This window comes from Euprymna scolopes, chromosome 40, assembly GCF_053919585.1.
Source record: "Euprymna scolopes isolate OS-2025 chromosome 40, ASM5391958v1, whole genome shotgun sequence".
Taxonomy (NCBI): Eukaryota; Metazoa; Mollusca; class Cephalopoda; order Sepiida; family Sepiolidae; genus Euprymna; species Euprymna scolopes.
The window spans coordinates 11,404,850-11,424,104 of record NC_136521.1 but is presented as its reverse complement, the minus strand read 5'-3'; the positions used below and the strand labels follow the sequence as shown (position 1 = coordinate 11,424,104).

The 19,255-nt window shown below is 34.4% G+C and overlaps 1 protein-coding gene across 2 annotated transcripts in view; it reads right to left on the bottom strand.

Moving 5' to 3' along the window:
* LOC145265363 (uncharacterized) overlaps positions 1 to 19,255 on the bottom strand; it is a 625,842-nt gene that overhangs the window by 30,525 nt on the left and 576,062 nt on the right. For both annotated transcript variants that reach the window (XM_080121147.1, XM_080121148.1), the window contains exon 3: positions 8,568 to 8,628. In XM_080121147.1, coding sequence (XP_079977273.1) covers positions 8,568 to 8,628 — 61 coding nt within the window. The remainder of the gene's footprint in view (positions 1 to 8,567; positions 8,629 to 19,255) is intronic.

Below are 19,255 nucleotides of genomic sequence, written 5' to 3'. Positions count from 1 at the left end.
TTTAAATTGATCGAAATTTCTATTTATTACGAAACAAGCGTTCAGATAAGTAAAAAATATTTTTTTTTAAGTTTAAATACACGTATTGAACAAAAACTTACCTTGAAGTTGCAATTAAAAAATTGATATAAATTTAAGTTATTTTTTAAATAGCGTTTTTTTTTTCTAATCAATATATACTATTATCAGTTGAATTTTCAAGAAAAAGAAACTTTCTAAAAATTAATTGATTTTTAAAAGATTAAAACTATTAAATTTCCATTACTTCAAAATGTTCCGTTACAACATAGATTTTTGATTAATGGCGTTTGATTTTTTTTTTTAAATATGAAGTTATAATATAAACATGACTCATGCCAGCTATTTTATCGCCAGATTAAAACCGATTAAAAATATTATTGCACAAATAATAAACATTTTGTAGACCACTATCATATCTTGTTTGTAACTTTTTACAAAATAAAAGTATGGAAGCCGGTAATTAACCAAATGAACAGTCGTACATATTTACTAAAACCGTATTTCATATTTAATATACAAATGTGTATTATTAATCATTAAGCTGCTTAAATCTTAAAACCTAACAAAATTATAACAAAGATTAATTATTAATTGAAATTTAAAGAAGATAAACAAAGGTTTTAAAAAAACCATAAAGTCGTTTCTGCTTTTCCATACTTCGTATAGTTAACACAAGTCTGACGTCATGGGATTATGTGTTCCATTCTTCACAATCGTTTGAAAGTACCTAGTAATCCAATTTGCCAAATTTTCACTACAAACGATTACTACAGGGTCCCTTTATACTCGAGTAGCTTCCGGGCCTTGATAAGTTGTGATTCCTTTGTAAAAAAAGATAAATGAATAAATAAATGACTAAAAATAAATAAAAAAAGGTCAACCTGGCAATGGGATTGTTTTCCCTACAAGTAAACCTTGATCAAATATTCAAAATCAAACGGTATTCGCAGCCCAAAATAAGATCTCCTTGCTAATGGCTAATCAACACTGGCTTTTACGTGGAATGGTGCACCTTGTCCAAGTGATGTTACCTCAGGGAGCAACACCAAGCTGTACACTCCACCAGACTAGATGAATTCTTGTCATGGAATTCAGGATTGGTTGATTGGTTGTTTTTGTTTTACGGCATATCAACCCTTTTCGGGTTATTTAATGCCGAATTCAAAGATTTTGAAGAAAAATTTTTTTTAATAGAATATATTTGTTGTTTTCACGTCGGTTTCTATTTAACCCATAGTTGGGACCCTAACAGGTACTACCACTCCGGGTCAGAGTGGACCTGGGAGCAATGGTAATTAAAGGATGGCTCCACACTCCCCAAAGCCCACAAGCTGGGGCCTCACCACTGGATATAGTTTAAGGTCATATCCAGGACCCCCATTGAGGGACTTTTACCCTCTGCAGGGGGGCAGTCGGCGTATTCTAATGCCCCACCGACAGGGCCTGGAATTCAGGAAGACCAAAAAGAAAGCTATAACATAATAAAATGGCCAATCGAAGAAAGGAGAATTATATTCTCAACTTCTTTACAAACTTTTTCGAGATGTAAAGGAGAACTTTAATGGAACATTCGAATATGCAGCTTGTATAGAGATCAAGTGTTAACCTCATGTAGGGGGGGGGTATGCTGATTTCTGAGAACTAACTGAAGGAAAATGAAGCTCACACACATACATAATGTGTGCATGTATGTATATATATGATATATATTAGCTCTTATGTGCAAATAATAATATAATGATTAGATCACTCTGACAGACGTTAAAAAAAAAAAGTTAAAAAATAAATGTTAAAAATTCAACAGATTTCTCGCGCTTAACGGTAGCCGAATGGATTAGGTCCTTGTTAATGAAGCCAGACATGGCTTTTGTCACCAGGTTCGAATCTATCGACTGGTGTTAATCGTGACACCCGGCACTGATGATTCCTGAAAGGATGAAACACTAGTGTCTGTAGGTATTTAATTACTATTATAGTAAATAATTTATATACAGGGTGCCCCCCCCCAAAAAAAAGAAAACGGGCCCCAACTCTAATTAGGCTCCGTTTCTTAGTGTTTTGTCCGAATGAAATGAAACTTTGGTCATAACTAGTTAATTATATTCAAAAACATCACATCAAAACACTAGGGTCTTTCGCCTTTTTTTTCTCCGTTGACTGTAAAATGCTCAGAAAAACAATTGAAATTTGAATGTCCTGGTTTTTTTTCGGGAGGGGGGGGTCACCCTGTGTATGTATATATATATATATATATATATATTCAAGCAAATATTAAATGCAACGGAGACACTTTGCTTATGATTTTTTTTTTTTTTTTTTAATTTTTCGATTTTCCGTATAATCTTTTTTGTATGAAGATCAAAAATATTAATAAAAGTTCCATGATTGTTGCTGTCACGAGCGCTTTCGATTCGTCCACGAATCATCATCAGGTGTTGAAGTGAAAGAGCGAAAATGAGAATTAAAAGTAAAAACTAAAATATACAGTAAACGGCGATAAGTTAAAATATATAGAGTTGATGAAAAGTTAATTAGAAATTCGAGTTATATATATATATATATATATATATATTACACACACACATCTTTATTTTGAACTAGCCCTCTCTCTCTCTATTATATATATACACACACAAACTTCTATCTTTATTTTATTTATTTATTTTTTTTACATGATGGTCACCACTTATCAAGGCCCAGAAGCCACTCAGGGATAAGGGTTATTGTGTGTACAGTAATCAATGGGATAGTATCGTAGTAATCGTTAGTATTGGAGATTTGATAAAGTGTCTTACTAAAGGGGGCGGTTCATCAGGAATTTGTTTATGTTAGACTTGAAGACATCCAAGTTGTAGTCAGGTGGGAAGCAGGCAAACGGAAGAGAGTTCCACAGGCGTGCACTTTTTCTATTCTATATCTATATAAAAGGCAAAAGTGGTGTGCATTTTTGTATGTCCAGCAAAGGCTTGGGGGGGGGTACTATTTCTTACAACTATTTATATACCCCCTAGATAATAATATCTACGATTTGCGAAGGGACGTCTTGTCTAGATTTATTTTGATCGACTTCTGCAAAATTTGCGCTCTTTCATTGTGTTGCGTGTTTGTCATATAAATAAAGTGAAATTAATCAAAACGAACGCTTTGGCCTTCCTGCCGGGGACGTCCAGAAAGCAAATCAGCTTTGATCAATGCGGTGAAAACCGTCATATCAGACAATTGCTATTCATTTGGACACTCGTCTTCTTTATGGGAAGCTGGTTTTTCCCCAACATCTTGGGGAAACAAAACAAAACCAAAAAAACGGCCTTGCAGCCAAAGTTAAGTGCGGGATTTCATTTCCCCTATAGCGTGATGTTTGCCCTCATTAAATTCACACACCTGTCGCATAACTTTTTAATCATTTAATTTCATCCACTCTCATTTCACAGCCTTGGAAGCGTCGAGGTAAGTTATCACACCTTTTTTTTTTCGTTTTCACCTCAACGATTCGGGATCGAGCCTACCTTCCTCCCAAAACTGTTTTTCTTTTACACCGACAAGCACCTGGTCAACACCTGCTAGTATGTAATAAAAACGAGTTATATTATTTATTCGCAGCCAAACTTGATTTTTGGGGGGAGTGCGTTTATATATTTATACAACTTTTTAGAAAATATTTTGTGTGAAAAAGGATTTTCTCTACAGTAAAAACCGACTTAAGAATTTGGAATTATTAAATAAATGCTTGGTTGTGTTATAAGTCTGTTTTGTTTCTTACATTAAAAACTTAAATTGTATTTGTTATGTTTGACGTTCATCTTCGTCGCCAACTGTTATGTTTGCAGGTTGACCCAAATAACGTATAAGGCAATACAAATGAAGACTCAACAAAACAAAGGTAGATCAATAAGAAGTGTATTAGGAAAAGTATATTTACAGTATATTTCCATAATGGTTGTCAGGTAAGAGAGTCTTGGCTGGAGAACATATCTCATGAAAAAGATTTTTAAAAACTACCTGGCAAATATACCTAGTGAACTAAGTGCAAGAGAGAGATTGAAACAATTGCACTTAAAGTGGCAGTTAGAATCTTAAAAAAAAATTTTTAAATAAAAAAAAAAAAAAAAAAAGACAAAAGAAAATGGAAAGAAATTGAGATGTGAATGAGTATCATGTTTTTTCTAAACAGTTCACTTCCGGACGTTTCTGAATCTACAGAATGCCAACATCAATATATTACATATGAATGAGTCCCCTGTGGAATTTCCACAGGTCCCACTAATGAAATATAATTCTAGTAAGTAAGATAGTTGTCCAATTAAGCTGCGTTGATTATATTTTTTCCTCTTTCTTTTTTGCAGCTAATAAGATTGTACTCTTAATAAACAAGTTTATAATAGATAAGTTTGTGGTAGGAAAAAATGAATTTGCTGTTATCTGTGACGTTTCTGAATTTTTGAGATGAGAATTGTCTATTCATATTATTTGAATTCATCGGATTACTGTTCTCATCTTGAGTGGGATTTTCACAACGTTTCAGTCGATGTAACCTTCAACTGCAAGGATCCATGGTGTAGTGGTTAGAGGACTTTGAAAAATCAATTGTAAATGTGATATTCTCCTGCAGGTTGAAGGTTCCTTTTTTTTTTTTTTTTTTTTTTTTTATCATAGGCATCACCACTTATCAAGGTCAAGAGGCCACTCGAGGATAAGGGTTAACGAGTGTACAGTAGAAATTGGACAATATATTAATCGTTAGTAATGGAAATTCGGTAAATTTATTAACTCATATGGAACGGCTCATCAAAAACTTGTTTACGTTAGACTTGAAGACAACCATATTGCAGTCAGCTGGAAAGCAGGAAAACAGAAGACAGTTCCATAGGTGTGCAGTTCTAAGAAAGAAGCTTTGCTCATGGAATCTACGTTTAGGTTTAGGCACAGATAATGAGTGGGAGAAATTAGTGATAGTGGTTTCTGCTAGACGGGTGTTTCTTGTGAAAGTTTGGCGAGGGGAGACCATAAATTGGAGCTCAGCCGAGCACTTACTATGAAAATAATGATTAAGCAGAGACAAACTCGCAACATCTCTTCTGTGAGAAAGAGGTTGCAGGGAAGAGAAAAGGACATCCCTCACAAGGCTACGAAGTTTATTTTGAACTCTATTAAGGCAGGATAAGTCCTTTCTAGCAGCTCCTGTCCAGATGTGGCAACAGTACTCCATCCTTGGACGTACCTGGCTCTTATATAGATAGAGAATTGCATCAGCAGTGAGATATCTACTGGATCGATAGAAAGATCCCACCATTTAAGATCAGGAGTAAAGGTCAAGCCCAAAAGCTTGTCAAAACATGAGGCCTCCCCAAGATGAGAGCCATTCATTTCAATTGATGCCAGATGGGGATCAGAGCGTAGATGATGTAAAGATAAAAGCTTGGTTTTAGATGCATTAAAAGTAACAAGCCACCTCTTTCCTCATTGTATCACTTGCTCAAGATCAGAGGATAGAGAATCAGAGAGAACTTGGTCGTTTATGGTCCTAGATGTGCTACCATAGATAGTAGTGTCATCAGCATAAATGTCTATGAATGATGTAAGGATGTGATTTGGAAGATCATTAATGTAGATCAGGAAAAGAGTTGGGCCCATGATGGACCCCTGAGGGACTCCAGCATTAATACTAAGAGCTTCTAATTTCTGCCCATCAACCACTACGCTTATGAACCTATCAGAGAGAAATGATTTAATAATTGAGAAGACATTTCCAGCTATACCGTAGCTGGAGATCCTGTGAAGTAAACTTTATGCCATACTCTATCAAAGGCCTTTGATATGTCAAGAGCAATTGCCCTAGAAAGATAGATAAGAAAGGTTCATTTTTCAGTGTGGCCAACCAAAAAATACAATAGCGAATTACTAGGACCTCTATCCAGCAATGGCTGACCAAACAAGAGCATGCTACCTCTGAAGTAAATAAAGTTTTCCGTTCGAAATCTGTCCAAATTCCAGAGTTTAACAGAAACCTTCCTGAGTTCAATAAGATACACCTGAAGAAGGTCGGAGGTTACATAGACCGAAACGTTGTGAAAATAACATTCAAGATGAGAACAGTAGTCTGAAGAATCCAAATAATAAAAATTCACTTCTTGGAAGTAAAAAAAAAAAAAAAAAAAAAAAAAAAAAAACTACTCTAGCTGAGATCGAAACCAAAACCTAAAGACAATGAGTTAAGCATGATAACCATTAGACCAGCTTGATACGATCTTTAAAGTGTTTTCAAACCTAAGTAAGCTGTCATGTGGACGATTCGCACATGTGTATTCGTGAAACATTTGACAAACAGATAAAAATCCAATGACCCCTCCACGTTTAAATTTTTCAATTTGACCCCTGAGCAGCCCTTTTTTTCGGATGAAAACCGATTAAAATTTTCCACATGTCTGAATACTCTAAACACCAAATTTCAAGTCTGTAGATCAAAAATTCGTTGAGTATATAGGTTGAGAAGTGTCTCCTCAAACACACACATTCTCACTTTGATAGATATATATATGTAGATTTATACATGTAACTTTGTACAAATATAATTAGTTATTTTTCAGTAATTTTAAAAAAATATTAATCCTAATTTGAATGTTAAAAAAAAAAGAAAAGACAAACTGTTGAAAACTTTAAAATTATTTTTTAATATTTTTTATATTTTTTATATTTTTTATATTTTTTATATTTTTTGGGGATAAAAAACTAAAAATTTTTCATTTTAAGTTTAAGAAAATTCACGAAATCTTTTTACAGCAAAAAAATAAATAAAAAATATTCGTTTTAAATATTAACACATTCCCACTTTTATAGATTATATATATATATATATATATATATATATATATATATAACTACTTAATTTACTCACATAAAATTAATATACGAAAGTATAGATTTATGCGTAAACTAAGTATTTACTTCAAAAGTGCTCAATACATAGGTAGAGCTAGTTAGTACTATATATATAGAGAGATAGCGAGAGAGATAGCGCGAGAGAGAGAGATAGAGCGAGAGATAGCGCGAGAGAGAGAGATAGAGCGAGAGAGAGAGAGATAGAGCGAGAGAGAGAGAGATAGAGCGAGAGAGAGAGAGATAGAGCGAGAGAGAGAGAGATAGAGCGAGAGAGAGAGAGATAGAGCGAGAGAGAGAGAGATAGAGCGAGAGAGAGAGAGATAGAGCGAGAGAGAGAGAGATAGAGCGAGAGAGAGAGAGATAGAGCGAGAGAGAGAGAGATAGAGCGAGAGAGAGAGAGATAGAGCGAGAGAGAGAGAGATAGAGCGAGAGAGAGAGAGATAGAGCGAGAGAGAGAGATAGAGCGAGAGAGAGAGATAGAGCGAGAGAGAGAGATAGAGCGAGATAGATAGATAGAGAGAGATAGATAGAGAGATAGATAGATAGAGAGATAGATAGATAGAGAGAGATAGATAGATAGAGAGAGATAGATAGATAGATAGAGAGAGATAGATAGACAGAGAGAGATAGATAGATAGACAGAGAGAGATAGATAGACAGAGAGAGATAGATAGAGAGAGAGAGATAGATAGATAGAGATAGATAGATAGATAGAGAGATAGATAGATAGAGATAGATAGATAGAGAGAGATAGATAGATAGAGAGAGATAGATAGAGAGAGATAGATAGAGAGAGATAGATAGAGATAGAGATAGATAGAGATAGAGAGAGATAGAGATAGAGAGAGATAGATAGAGAGAGATAGAGAGAGATAGATAGATAGAGATAGATAGAGAGAGATAGATAGATAGAGATAGATAGATAGATAGATAGAGATAGATAGATAGATAGAGAGAGATAGATAGAGAGAGATAGATAGATAGAGAGAGAGAGATAGATAGATAGAGAGAGAGAGATAGATAGATATAGAGAGAGATAGATAGATAGAGAGATAGATAGATTTATGCATCTAACTTTAAACAAATGTAATCAGTTATTTTTCAGTAATTTGTACAAATATATTAATCTTAATTTGAATGTAAAAAAAAAACGTTGAAAACTTTTAAATTATTTTTTTATATTTTTTTAGCTGAAAAACTGGACATTTTTCATTTTAAGTCACTTATCAAAAAGAAGAAAATCTTTTTACGGTAAAAAAAAAAAAAAAAAATCGTTTTAGACTTTTTCGGCCATTAAAACCAGGCAAAAGTTATGTGTTGACGTAGGACGAGTGCTTTATGCTAAAACTTAAAGTGAATGTAGTACTGTGGTGACTAATCCCAATTAATCCCTACCTGTGCATCGAATGGATACCATACTACTTAGTTCATTGCACTTCATAACAAAGCACCATACAAAATTTCAGCCAGATCGATCTAGTAGTTTCTGGGAAAAAGTAGAACGAACAGACAGGCTAAAAGAAAATATAGATTTCAAATTGAAATAAAGAATTAATAAATTTGCAAAACCTAAAATAAGACACAAAAAACCTCCCCAAAAAAACCTCCACATCAAAATTTTACAAGATTTCAAGTGAATTATCTCAGTGAAACAGAGTCTATCGTCCTACCTTGTGAAGGGAAGCTTCTTTGCATATCGTCGGCTGGCGTGGTCGGTAGTGATTTGGCTTTCTGAAAGAATAAAATAAAACACAAACGTTTATATAAAAGGATTGGTCAAAAAAAAAAAAAAAAAAAAAAAAAAAAAAAAAAAAAAGTCGAAAGAAAGTTTTAAACTCATCCGTATCCTGTTTTGGGAAAGATCCGATTCAGAGAACAAGAGGACGAACATGGAGAAAAACCACTTAGGAAACACGACCCTCTTTGCCATATGACTAACAAGAATTTTTTTTTTTTTTTTTTAAATCCCTACTATTAATAAACTCTTTCACAACATTTTATATATCCACAAACTGTTTTTCTTCATAATGCGACCTTTGACCCTAAAACTGACCCCAGACTTTGGTTGACATTTAAGATAGATATATAAATAAAAATACATCTGTTTGGAAAACAAGCCGAGCATGCGGTACCCCTCCACGAGTGAATAAGTCTGGAAAAAGCTCAATTTACTTTCACCATGACTAATGTTTGAAGAAAATTTCAAAAATTCAAAGTGTGGTTATTCATCATCATATCTTATCGCAATAGAAATTAACCCATCGCATGGCGGTGCTGTTTGCCTCCTTAAGGTCTTGGTTTGAGCAATGAGAACCCAATCGGCAGTTTTCCCTAAGATGGTGCATCGTTTGTATCTCTCCACATGGACATAAAGGTGAGGTGTCTAGGCCCCACTTGTGGAGATTGTCTTTTGTTTTGCCTACTTTGGCTCTGGCTCTATTTAGAGTCACCCAGTTTTTTCTACCAAGGTTTGAACCCTGGCAGAATGTTTCTTTTGGGTCTGGTAGGGCTTCATTTTTATTCCTTCTGTTATAGTCTCGCCATCGTTCCATCCTATAGTAGGCAGCTTGCCTGGGATCGATTTCCTCTATATTGATGAAGCTACTGCGAGATTTTAGTCTTTGTCTCACTGATTGGTGGCCAAACAGTGAGTGGCTGTGGTCATTAAGCTGTTTGTACCGTTCCATTCTGGTGATGACTTCTCGCCTGATATGTGGTGGTGGAATACCAGTTAGGCAGTATAGAGCTACCAAGGGAGTTGGTCTTAGGGCACCAATTATGGTCCGGTATGCCTTGTTCAGCTCTACATCAATTTTATGGGCATGGCATGATCTTGCCCATACTGGGGCACAATACTCCGCTGTGGAATGGCACAGTGCGAGAGCTGTTTGCCTCAGTATTTTAGGGTCAGCACCCCAATTGCTGGTGGCAAGCTTACTGAGAAGGCTGTTTCGTGATGACAGCTTGCCTTTCAATTTGGTAATGTGTTTTCTAAAAGAGAGTGTTCTGTCCAGAGTTACCCCCAGGTAACCTGGGAAACGTTCATGTGTAAGCATGTTGTCATTCCACATGACTCTTAGTCTCCGATTTGCTTGGTGATTATTAAGATGAAAGGCGCAAACCTGGGTCTTGTTTGGGTTTGCATTTAAGTACCACTTTTTGTAGTACCTAGAGAGAGTGGCTAGGGCATCAGAGTCTTTCTTCTATGATGTAAAAACTATTTGTCTGGGTGGCAATGCATAGGTCATCTGCATATATATATCTTTGTATATTTGGGTATTGTGGTTGGTCGTTAGTGTAGATATTGAATAGGGTTGGAGCCATTGTTTTGGATAAAGTTGGGGGCAAGTAGCAAACCTTCACGTGGTGCCCCTGTTAATCTTCGAAGACCGATTGCTACACCACGCATAGAAATATACCCATTACCAGAGCGTGGTTATTGAAAAGAGTGCAAGCAAATGTTCAACTGTCATAACAATGCAATTTGCAATCTTTTCTGATCCATTCGGGCGGAATAAGAACAATATAGTAGGCATTACTTATGAAACGCCACACGTAGTTTACAAAGTCGCAATTACAGCATGTTTGTTTTTTTTTTTGTTTGGACCCCAGACAAAGACGGGATTTGACCAAGTAATTCACTCTCGTTTGTACGTTCGTACATTTCTCAATTTTTTTTTTAAATCTTGCACAGACGTTAGTCATGGTGAAAGTAAATTTTTGCCAGAACGGATTTTCCAGAATAACTTCGGTTGCCCCCACCCCAGGGGGTATTACAAGGTAAAATTTCCTCCAAAAGATGTAAGTCCAATATTTCGCTAAAAATAGCCTCATCAAGGTAGGAAGTTCAGTACATGATTTTTTTTCTTTTCTTCATTATAAGCGAAATTTGGACTTACAATAACAATAAAAGTTAAATGGTACTCTTGCATAATTTGACCCAAATTCTCGTGAATTCCCATCAAGCATGGATCGGGCAATACCGGCAATCATCGGTGTCAGCCAAGCGTTGTTCAAAAATGTTAAAACGCTAACTCGACTTTTTATTTTATTTATTTAATTTTTTCTGTTTTATGTTTTTAGTAATTTTTAAGGTAGCATTAAGGGGGGGGGAGTGACTTTATATTTTCAAACTCGCCAAACAGAAAAATGACAGGCAAGAAAATGAATATACATGTTAGAAAAAGAAATGAAAACATCGATGCAGACAATCTCATATTGTCAGAAGAAGAAATTGCTGTCCCCAAAAAATGAGGTGCAAATTGTAAACACAAATGTTTACTTAAAAAAAGATCGTGTGTAAAGGATGGTTTCTCCAGGAGATGTACAAATGGACAGTGCCACCAAAAGAACTTGACTGAACAACAATTGTTAAAAAAAAAAAAAAAAATACGGTTACAAAAAAGAAAACAAACTTGTACTTACACCCAATAATTATACGGTTAAAAAATCTTTTCTTGGAGAAAAAAAAAAAATTAAAAAAAATTAAATACTAAAATGAAATAAACACATTTTCATTTTTCAAGGTAGTTTTTTTTTTTTTTTGTTATTTTTTATTATTTGCATTTGTATTTTTTCCGTTTTGTTTTTTTTTTTTTTTTTTTTCATTAGTCTGCGTCTGTTACGACGCTCGGCTGACACCGATAATTGGCGGTCTCGCCCGATCCATGCTTGACGGGAATTCACGAGAATTCAGTTCAAATTATGCAAGAGTACCAAGTAAATAAAATGATTTTATCATTATTTCCGACACTTCAAAATTTTAAAATTTCTCATATAAATTTTATTCGGAACTAGCATTTCAGCCTGGCGTTGCCCGGGTGTTTGGATGTGTATGTTGAGCAAAAAAAAAAAAAAAAAATTAACAAATTATTTTTGATTGGGCACGAATCTACCAGATTATTTCCCCCACCCCACGAAAAAAAAAATTCAATATTTAAAGATTTTTAAGAGTGCTCAGTTTCTAATACAATGTTTTAGTAAATTGAGCCCCTATTTTGGAAACTTTAAAAAATAAATAAATATGACTCGTGCGCCAGCAGCTAGAATCAAAACCAAAACATTTAGCTTTCTAGTATTGTTTGCCGTGATCTGAGGTTACATACTTATCAAAACTTTACAAAATAACCGACTTAAAACTTTAAATGCCTGTGGAACTCTGTTCCGTCTGCCTGCTTCCCTCCGGACTACAACTTGGATGTCTTCAAGTCCAATGTTAACAAATTACTAATGAACCGCCCCCTTAAGTAAACACTTCAGCAAATCTCCACACTAACGTAATGTATTTGCAATAACCCTTATCCCTGAGTGGCTTCCGGGCCTTGATAAGTGGTGATCACTGTGTAAAAAAAAAAAAAAAAAAAAAAAATTTGCACATGTGCAAAGGATACACATTAGTTCGACTTATGCCTGTCACGATCAATTTTTCAATTTTTACCTCTTTACAGCTCCCCCCCCCCGTTAAAAAAGCTAATCGAATTTGTTCCACAAGTCCAAATAACTCATATATGACGATTCAAATGCATAGACCAGAAATTGACAGAGTAGTTGGGTAGGGGATGTTCTGCACATGCAAGGCCACTTATATATATATATATATATATATATTAGTGATGGGACGATTCCAATATTTTCCCCTGATTCCCATACAATTACCGATTCCGATTCTTCATTAATCTCTAAATATTTAATTATAAAAGCGTCATTTTGTCCTGATTACTGTCAAAACACACCTTAAATGTGCATGGATTTTCTCAAACGTAAAAAAACACTTGTGAGGGGGAGGTGATCTAGAGATTTTAGTCTCACTTGAAGTTTAAATCAATAAATATTTATCATTTTATTATTACTACAAGCAGTGGAAGATGTTTCTTAAACCAAAATCAAATAAAAAAGATAATTTAAGGAATCGGTTTTGGCATTGGAAAATAGGCTCAAGTTTTTCCGATTCCAATACCCCAAAAAGCTCCGATTCTTCAGATTCTCAATTCTGATTAATCGTCCCAACATTTTATATATATATATATATATATAAGAACAAGTAGTTAATAAAACATGTTAAAAAACACTTTGAAAAAGAGTTAAAAACATATTTAATTTTAAAAAGGAAACACTAAATAAGAGAATAGTCTTTAATCCGCGGAGTTTCGAAGAAATACTTTCCTTCTCATCAGAGAGTAGGATTCAGCAAAATGCGGGATCGGATTTTTCTTGCAATATATATATATATATATATATATATATATATATATATATATATATATAAAATTATGCTATCAAAGAGTAAATCTTTCATAAAGCAAAGCTTATCAAGATAAGAAAAGCTCAACACTATTAAGAGGAGCAAACAAATATATTAAACGACAGATGAGAAATAAAATATATATTGTATCTACTTTTAATTATTTTTTGACTAATCATTCATTTTCATTTTATATCTAAATATTATTAAGCCAGTTTTTCTATATTTACATTTTGTATAAATCTGACCTTTCTCTTCTGATGAAAAGCATTTAGCTTTGAAAAGTCATGGCTCAAAGAGTTTTTTGGGTTGTATTACTGTACACAGATTCGAAAAAGTTGTCAAAAAACAAATATATAACAAATAAATGTTATCAAAGGCAAGATAAGTTACTTTTCTACCAAACTGGATATATTTTTTGTGTTTTTATTCAATGTAACATGTTTATTCAGCTCGAAAACCATACAGTGTTTACCGATGTATTGGAACATTCAAGATGGTGTCTTATTCTCTCTTTAACACGGTAAGTGTGGGAAAAGATGTTATAAATAAAAAACCGGATAAAATACTGTTAAAAACTCGCTCAATATATGTTACCGTGACATAGGTTGACATATATTCAGCGTGTTTTTAATAGTATTTTGTATAGTTTTTTTATTTATAACACCTTTTTCCATACTTACGGTCTTAAAGAGGGTGTGAGACGCCATCTTGAATTTTCGAATACATCAGTAAACACTGTATGTTTTTCGAGCTGAATAAATATGTTACATTGAATAAAAACACAAAAAATATATCCAGTTTGGCAGAAAAGTAACTTATCTTGCCTTTGATAACATTTATTTGTTATATATTTGTTTTTTGACAACTTTTTCGAATCTATGTGTACAGTAATACAAACCCGAGTTTTTTTTTTTTTTAATTTTCCCCTTAAGTTTTCTTTATTGTTCTGATGATATAATAAAGTTACATATAAATTTCATTCATCTTCTTTCATTTAATATTGTTTGCTCCGCTTAATAGTGTTGAGCTTTTATCTTGGTAAATTTTGCTTTGTTAAAGATTTTCTCTTTGACAACAAATATATAAAGTCTATTCCTCATCTTTCATTCAATAGATCTTTTTCTTTTATATAACTTTCCTGTGACTTTTTAGAGATTCTTTGACGGAGTGCAGTATATGTGAGAGTCTCCGGAGTAAGGTGAGATTGGTTAGTATGTCAAAACCCAGCATGACCGAGCAACTGCAGAAAAAGAAAAAAATAACCAGCAGAGATGATAAGCAGTCAAAGGGCAGAAGTAGGAAAAAAAAAAAAAAAAAAATGTTGCGACATGGAGCCGAGAAAGGTCAGCGTAGCTTTTCACTCCCATGACAACACCAGGCTGGATAGACTGTCCGACCAGCCAAGCGACAAGCAACCAACGCCCACCCTGCTGACAGACTGGGTCTTTCTGTTTTTGTTCTTTTTGTTTTGCTTTTCTTTTTTTTTTTTTATTTGGGTGGAACCGTCATTCCTTAGCTTAAAAGGTCACCGCAGCAACTAAGTTGCATTTACTGCGGTAATTCATTTGAGGAAAGCCGGGAGAGGGGGAGAAGTGAATAAAAAAATTGATCCAATCAAAAAAAAAAAAAAAAAAAAAAAAAAAAAAAAAATTAGGGATCTAGAAGAATTCTGGGGTTAAGGCAGAGGTTAGTATGATACTCAAAGAAGGCGTGGGAAAGCTACCAATTTCTCATCATCAAATAATTATTAGCAATATTTAATTGACAAACTTGGGGGACAAGAAATGGGGTGTACATAATAGTTTACATTAAGATAGAGTACTGTTACCAAATCTGGGGAGGAGCTGAACAGAGCACCCGTCCCTGTCTGGGCAAGGTACAAAACAAGACTCCAAGATTTGGTGGAGGATGTCTTCTACCTCATTCTCACAGAAGAGATGTTGTGAGCTTGCCTCTGCTCTATCGTTATTTTCATGACAGGTGCTCAACTGAGTCTCACTCTAAAACATTCACGGTGAACGCTCGTCCAACTACAACTACTACCAATAACTTCCCTTACTCTATCTATACCTAAAACGAAAATTCCATCAGCAAAGGCTTTCCACAGAACTTCTCATCTATGGAACGCAATACCGTGGAGCTGCTTTCTAGCTGAATATAACATGATCGTTTTCAAGCCCAATGTAAAACAAGTTCTTCTTAAGCCGATCTCTTAAATAATTAATTTCTAACCAATGTCTCTTTTCCTTGGGTGGCTTCTTGGTCTTGATAAACGTTGACTATAGTGAAAAAAAGATATGTACAATGTGTAAAAAAAAAAAAAAGAAAAAAGTGGTCATACACATTTTTATTAACAAACATAAATACATGCATTTTTTTTTTATATATATTAGCAACATATTATATTACAGAGACTTCTATTTCCCAAGTGTTATATATATTTTCTTTATAATTTTTTAAAGAGTTTTATTAAAAAGAAAATTTTCATCTGTAAAAAATGTGGTTAATTCAATTTTTCAATCCAAAATCCAATAAATACAGAATATTTACAAATAATTAACTTATATATCATGGGAAAACCTTATTTGCATCAAGTTAAAGGGTGAAATTATAAGGAATGCCATATTTTTCATGGTTTCTTATAATTTTTTGAACAGTGGGGAATAGAAGTTCTAGAAACCTTAAAATACTTCTTGGTGATTTTCTAGCCTTTTTCATGCCTATAATTAGGGGATTCAGCCAGAAAAATGGCTGTAGAAAGCCTGTTCTGATAGCACCTATTCTAGTTGACAAAACCAGCCAGTATATATATATATATATATATATATTTATATAGATCCTCCACTTCTTTTGCAAAAAATAAATAAAAAATGGAAAGGATTCTTTCCTACCGCCATCTCTATTAATGCCTTCCCCATCATTTCTCGATTTCTTCAATGTTTTATTCATAATAATAATATATATATATATATATATATATTATGAATAAAACATTGAAGAATATAATGAACTCATTTTTCCCCTCTGATTTTGACCTTAATAGGATTGAAAATCAAGACATTTCATGCAAATGTAATATGCACAAACTGCAGCACATTATCTGAGGTGTGTTATAGGCCTATTACCTTTACACTTTCTCGATAATCGTGGATTCCTATATTTTTCCTGGTGAGAGTTCATGTCCAAAATCGGTAAGAATCAATGGAAGTTGTAAAATCTTTTCTCTCTAATAAATTCCTCCTACCCCTGCTACCACTTACACCGTTGCAGAGCCGTTCACAAGGGACAGTATGAAGAAACACCGGTTTGGGTTCATAGTTGCTTAAAAAAAATGGAATGGCATTTTAACGTTCCTTTTCGTCCTATGTTTTCTACTTGGTGAAACGCATCATTAGATTTAAGTGAATCAAAGGTTTATTTATGCCATTTTTTATTTCGTTTTGTGGTTGACTAAAAAAACTCGAAAGGGAATTTCGCTTTATTTCGTTTTGTAGTTGATTAAAAAAACTGGAATGGACTGGATGAAACGCACCATTGCATTTAAGCGAATGGAGGGGTTATTTATGCCATTTTTTTTTTTCGCTTTTCGCTGCGTTTTTTTGATTTCGTTTTTCAGAAAACGTCTTTTTTAAAGAAGTTTTACATTTGTTCGCTGTTTTTTTTGTTTTTTGTTTTTGTTTTGCCGATTTTCTACAGATGTTTGATTCGGTTTTATTTTGATTTTGATATTTACACATATTTCTTCGCTTATTCTTTACTTTATGCCCCCCCCTTACGCACACACCTCCATACAACCGGGCAACGCCGGGTACCCCCGCTAGTATATATTTCCGTATGCTGCAAACGCTTTTACTTACGTCTCAATAACAACAAAAAAAAAAAGGTTTTATAAACAAAGTTTGACATTTTTATTTCTTGGATAATAAAAATTTAATGCAGGAAAATATTTTTTCTTCTGATTAGAAATTACAATTAACACGGAAAAAAACAAAAAAAAAAAAAAAAACTATTTGCCTTTATTAACCGCTAATACACATCTCTCTCAATCTCTGGGTTGAGCATACTGGGAAGTGATATACAAATTACCATTAGCGTAATAAGTGATGCTCTTTGTGTAAAACAAATTGAGCTTAGGTATTTGGACAATGTCAAAACATTGTCAATTGACTACCCGCATAGAAACTGAAATCCGACTGTCCAAACGACAGTCGGATTTCGATCCTAGCTTGAGGTTGTTGCTTGTCTAGCCGTATTAATATGAAACGGTACACTATTTGGATGAATATATATTATTTACATATAGGATAACCACTTATCATGGCCCGAAGGCTACTCAAGGATAAGGATTAGATGTTAGATACACACACATATATTCCCCATTTCTCTATGCATCTCTCATATATATATATATATATATATATATATATATATATATATATATATATGTATGTATGTATTCCAAATATCTATATAAAATATAGATACTGAGAAGAGTATTTTTGTTTTGTTTTTTTAATATCATTTTGACGTTTTCGCTTTCCATAGCATTCTATAAATAGAGCGTGTAAGTAATAAAAAAAAAGTAATAAACAAAAACAAAAAAAAACTAAGTTCATTGTTGGTGAAATAACAAAAATTGTTTAACTAAAGATAAGAAAAATATGGAATCAATCTTTCACAGCCAATTATGGGAATTCACATTTGGTTTAAATCGGATTTCAGCTCTACAAGAAACGGATCCGGCTTAATCCATCGACGAGTGGAGAAATAAACACCAAAGCTGATTGGCTAACTAAAAACTCAATAGAACGTGCGTATATAAAAACATGAGACAACCACAACTCCTCGCATAAGCCTGACGAATCCTAGTGTGGATGAAACGCGGAATATTCTGTGTAGCTTAATTGGCATATAGATTTTTATAACTTACTCTCTCTCTCTCTCATATATATATATATATATATATATATATATACACACACACACACGGCATATACAACATAATCGCGTTGACACACCGGTTCTCATCAGATCACCAAAGTTAAGCATCGTTGAGTCTGGTTAGTATCAGATGGGTGACCATTTGGGAATTCTAGGCACTGTATATGCTCTCTGCTTATCTCGGCATTTGTTTCCAGTCGTCCTGAACATACACTTCACTTGTCACCGGTATTTAACAATGTCGTCTCAGGAGAGGTGTGGTTGGAGATTGCGCACCTACTGCCACAAAAATTTCATGTACAAGCAACCGTTCGTGGGTATCCATAGTCTTTCCAAGACTGAAGGAGCCTGCTTGATCCTTCCTCTCCTCCCACATACACACAGAGTACGATCTGGCCGTGAACAAAGTGAACCATTTGAAGTGTCAAATGGAAATAAGCAAGGATGTAAAGTGGTAGTGTCGTAATCACTTATTTTTATTTTTTTTTTTTAAATTACATTTTTACCCCAAACAAGTCACATTACCACTTTGATGTAGGGGGCTACTATTAGGGACATAAGCATCAGGGATACTATGCACGGAGTTGGGCAGCAAGATGTCAGTTCACGTTACACTTGAACTTCTGCATGTCAGTATAGTTGGGGTAGCAGGGACCCAGAAGGGAATTCCAAAGTCTAGCGGTTCTGGGGAAGAAACTACTGGAGTAGAAGGCTCTCTTACATCTAGGGATCTCTACTGTGAAGGGGTGGGATTTAGCTGCTTGTCAAGTTTGTTGTGGTTATTTACGTCGAGGGGGCACAAGTGCTTGCAGTTCGTCAGAACATTCTCCTTTAAAGTATTTGTAGAACAGGCTACATTTCATCAACGGGACAGCGGCTGAAGCTTAGTTCAGGACCTATCAGATTGGCGACTCTCTTTTGAACCTTGTCTAGGAGCGAGAGACTAGTGGCAGATGCACCATCCCAAATATGACAACAATACTCCATACATGGGCGAATGGTGGCCTTATAGAGGTATAGGATACTTTCGGACGTTAATAGCTTTCTAGCACAGTAGAGAGAGCCTACCTTCTTCGCAGCGGTCCTGGCAATGCTCTCGATGTAATTGTTCCAGCTCATGTTTCCTGTGAACGTTAGGCCAAGGAGTTTAAAAGATGTACTTTCAGATAAAGA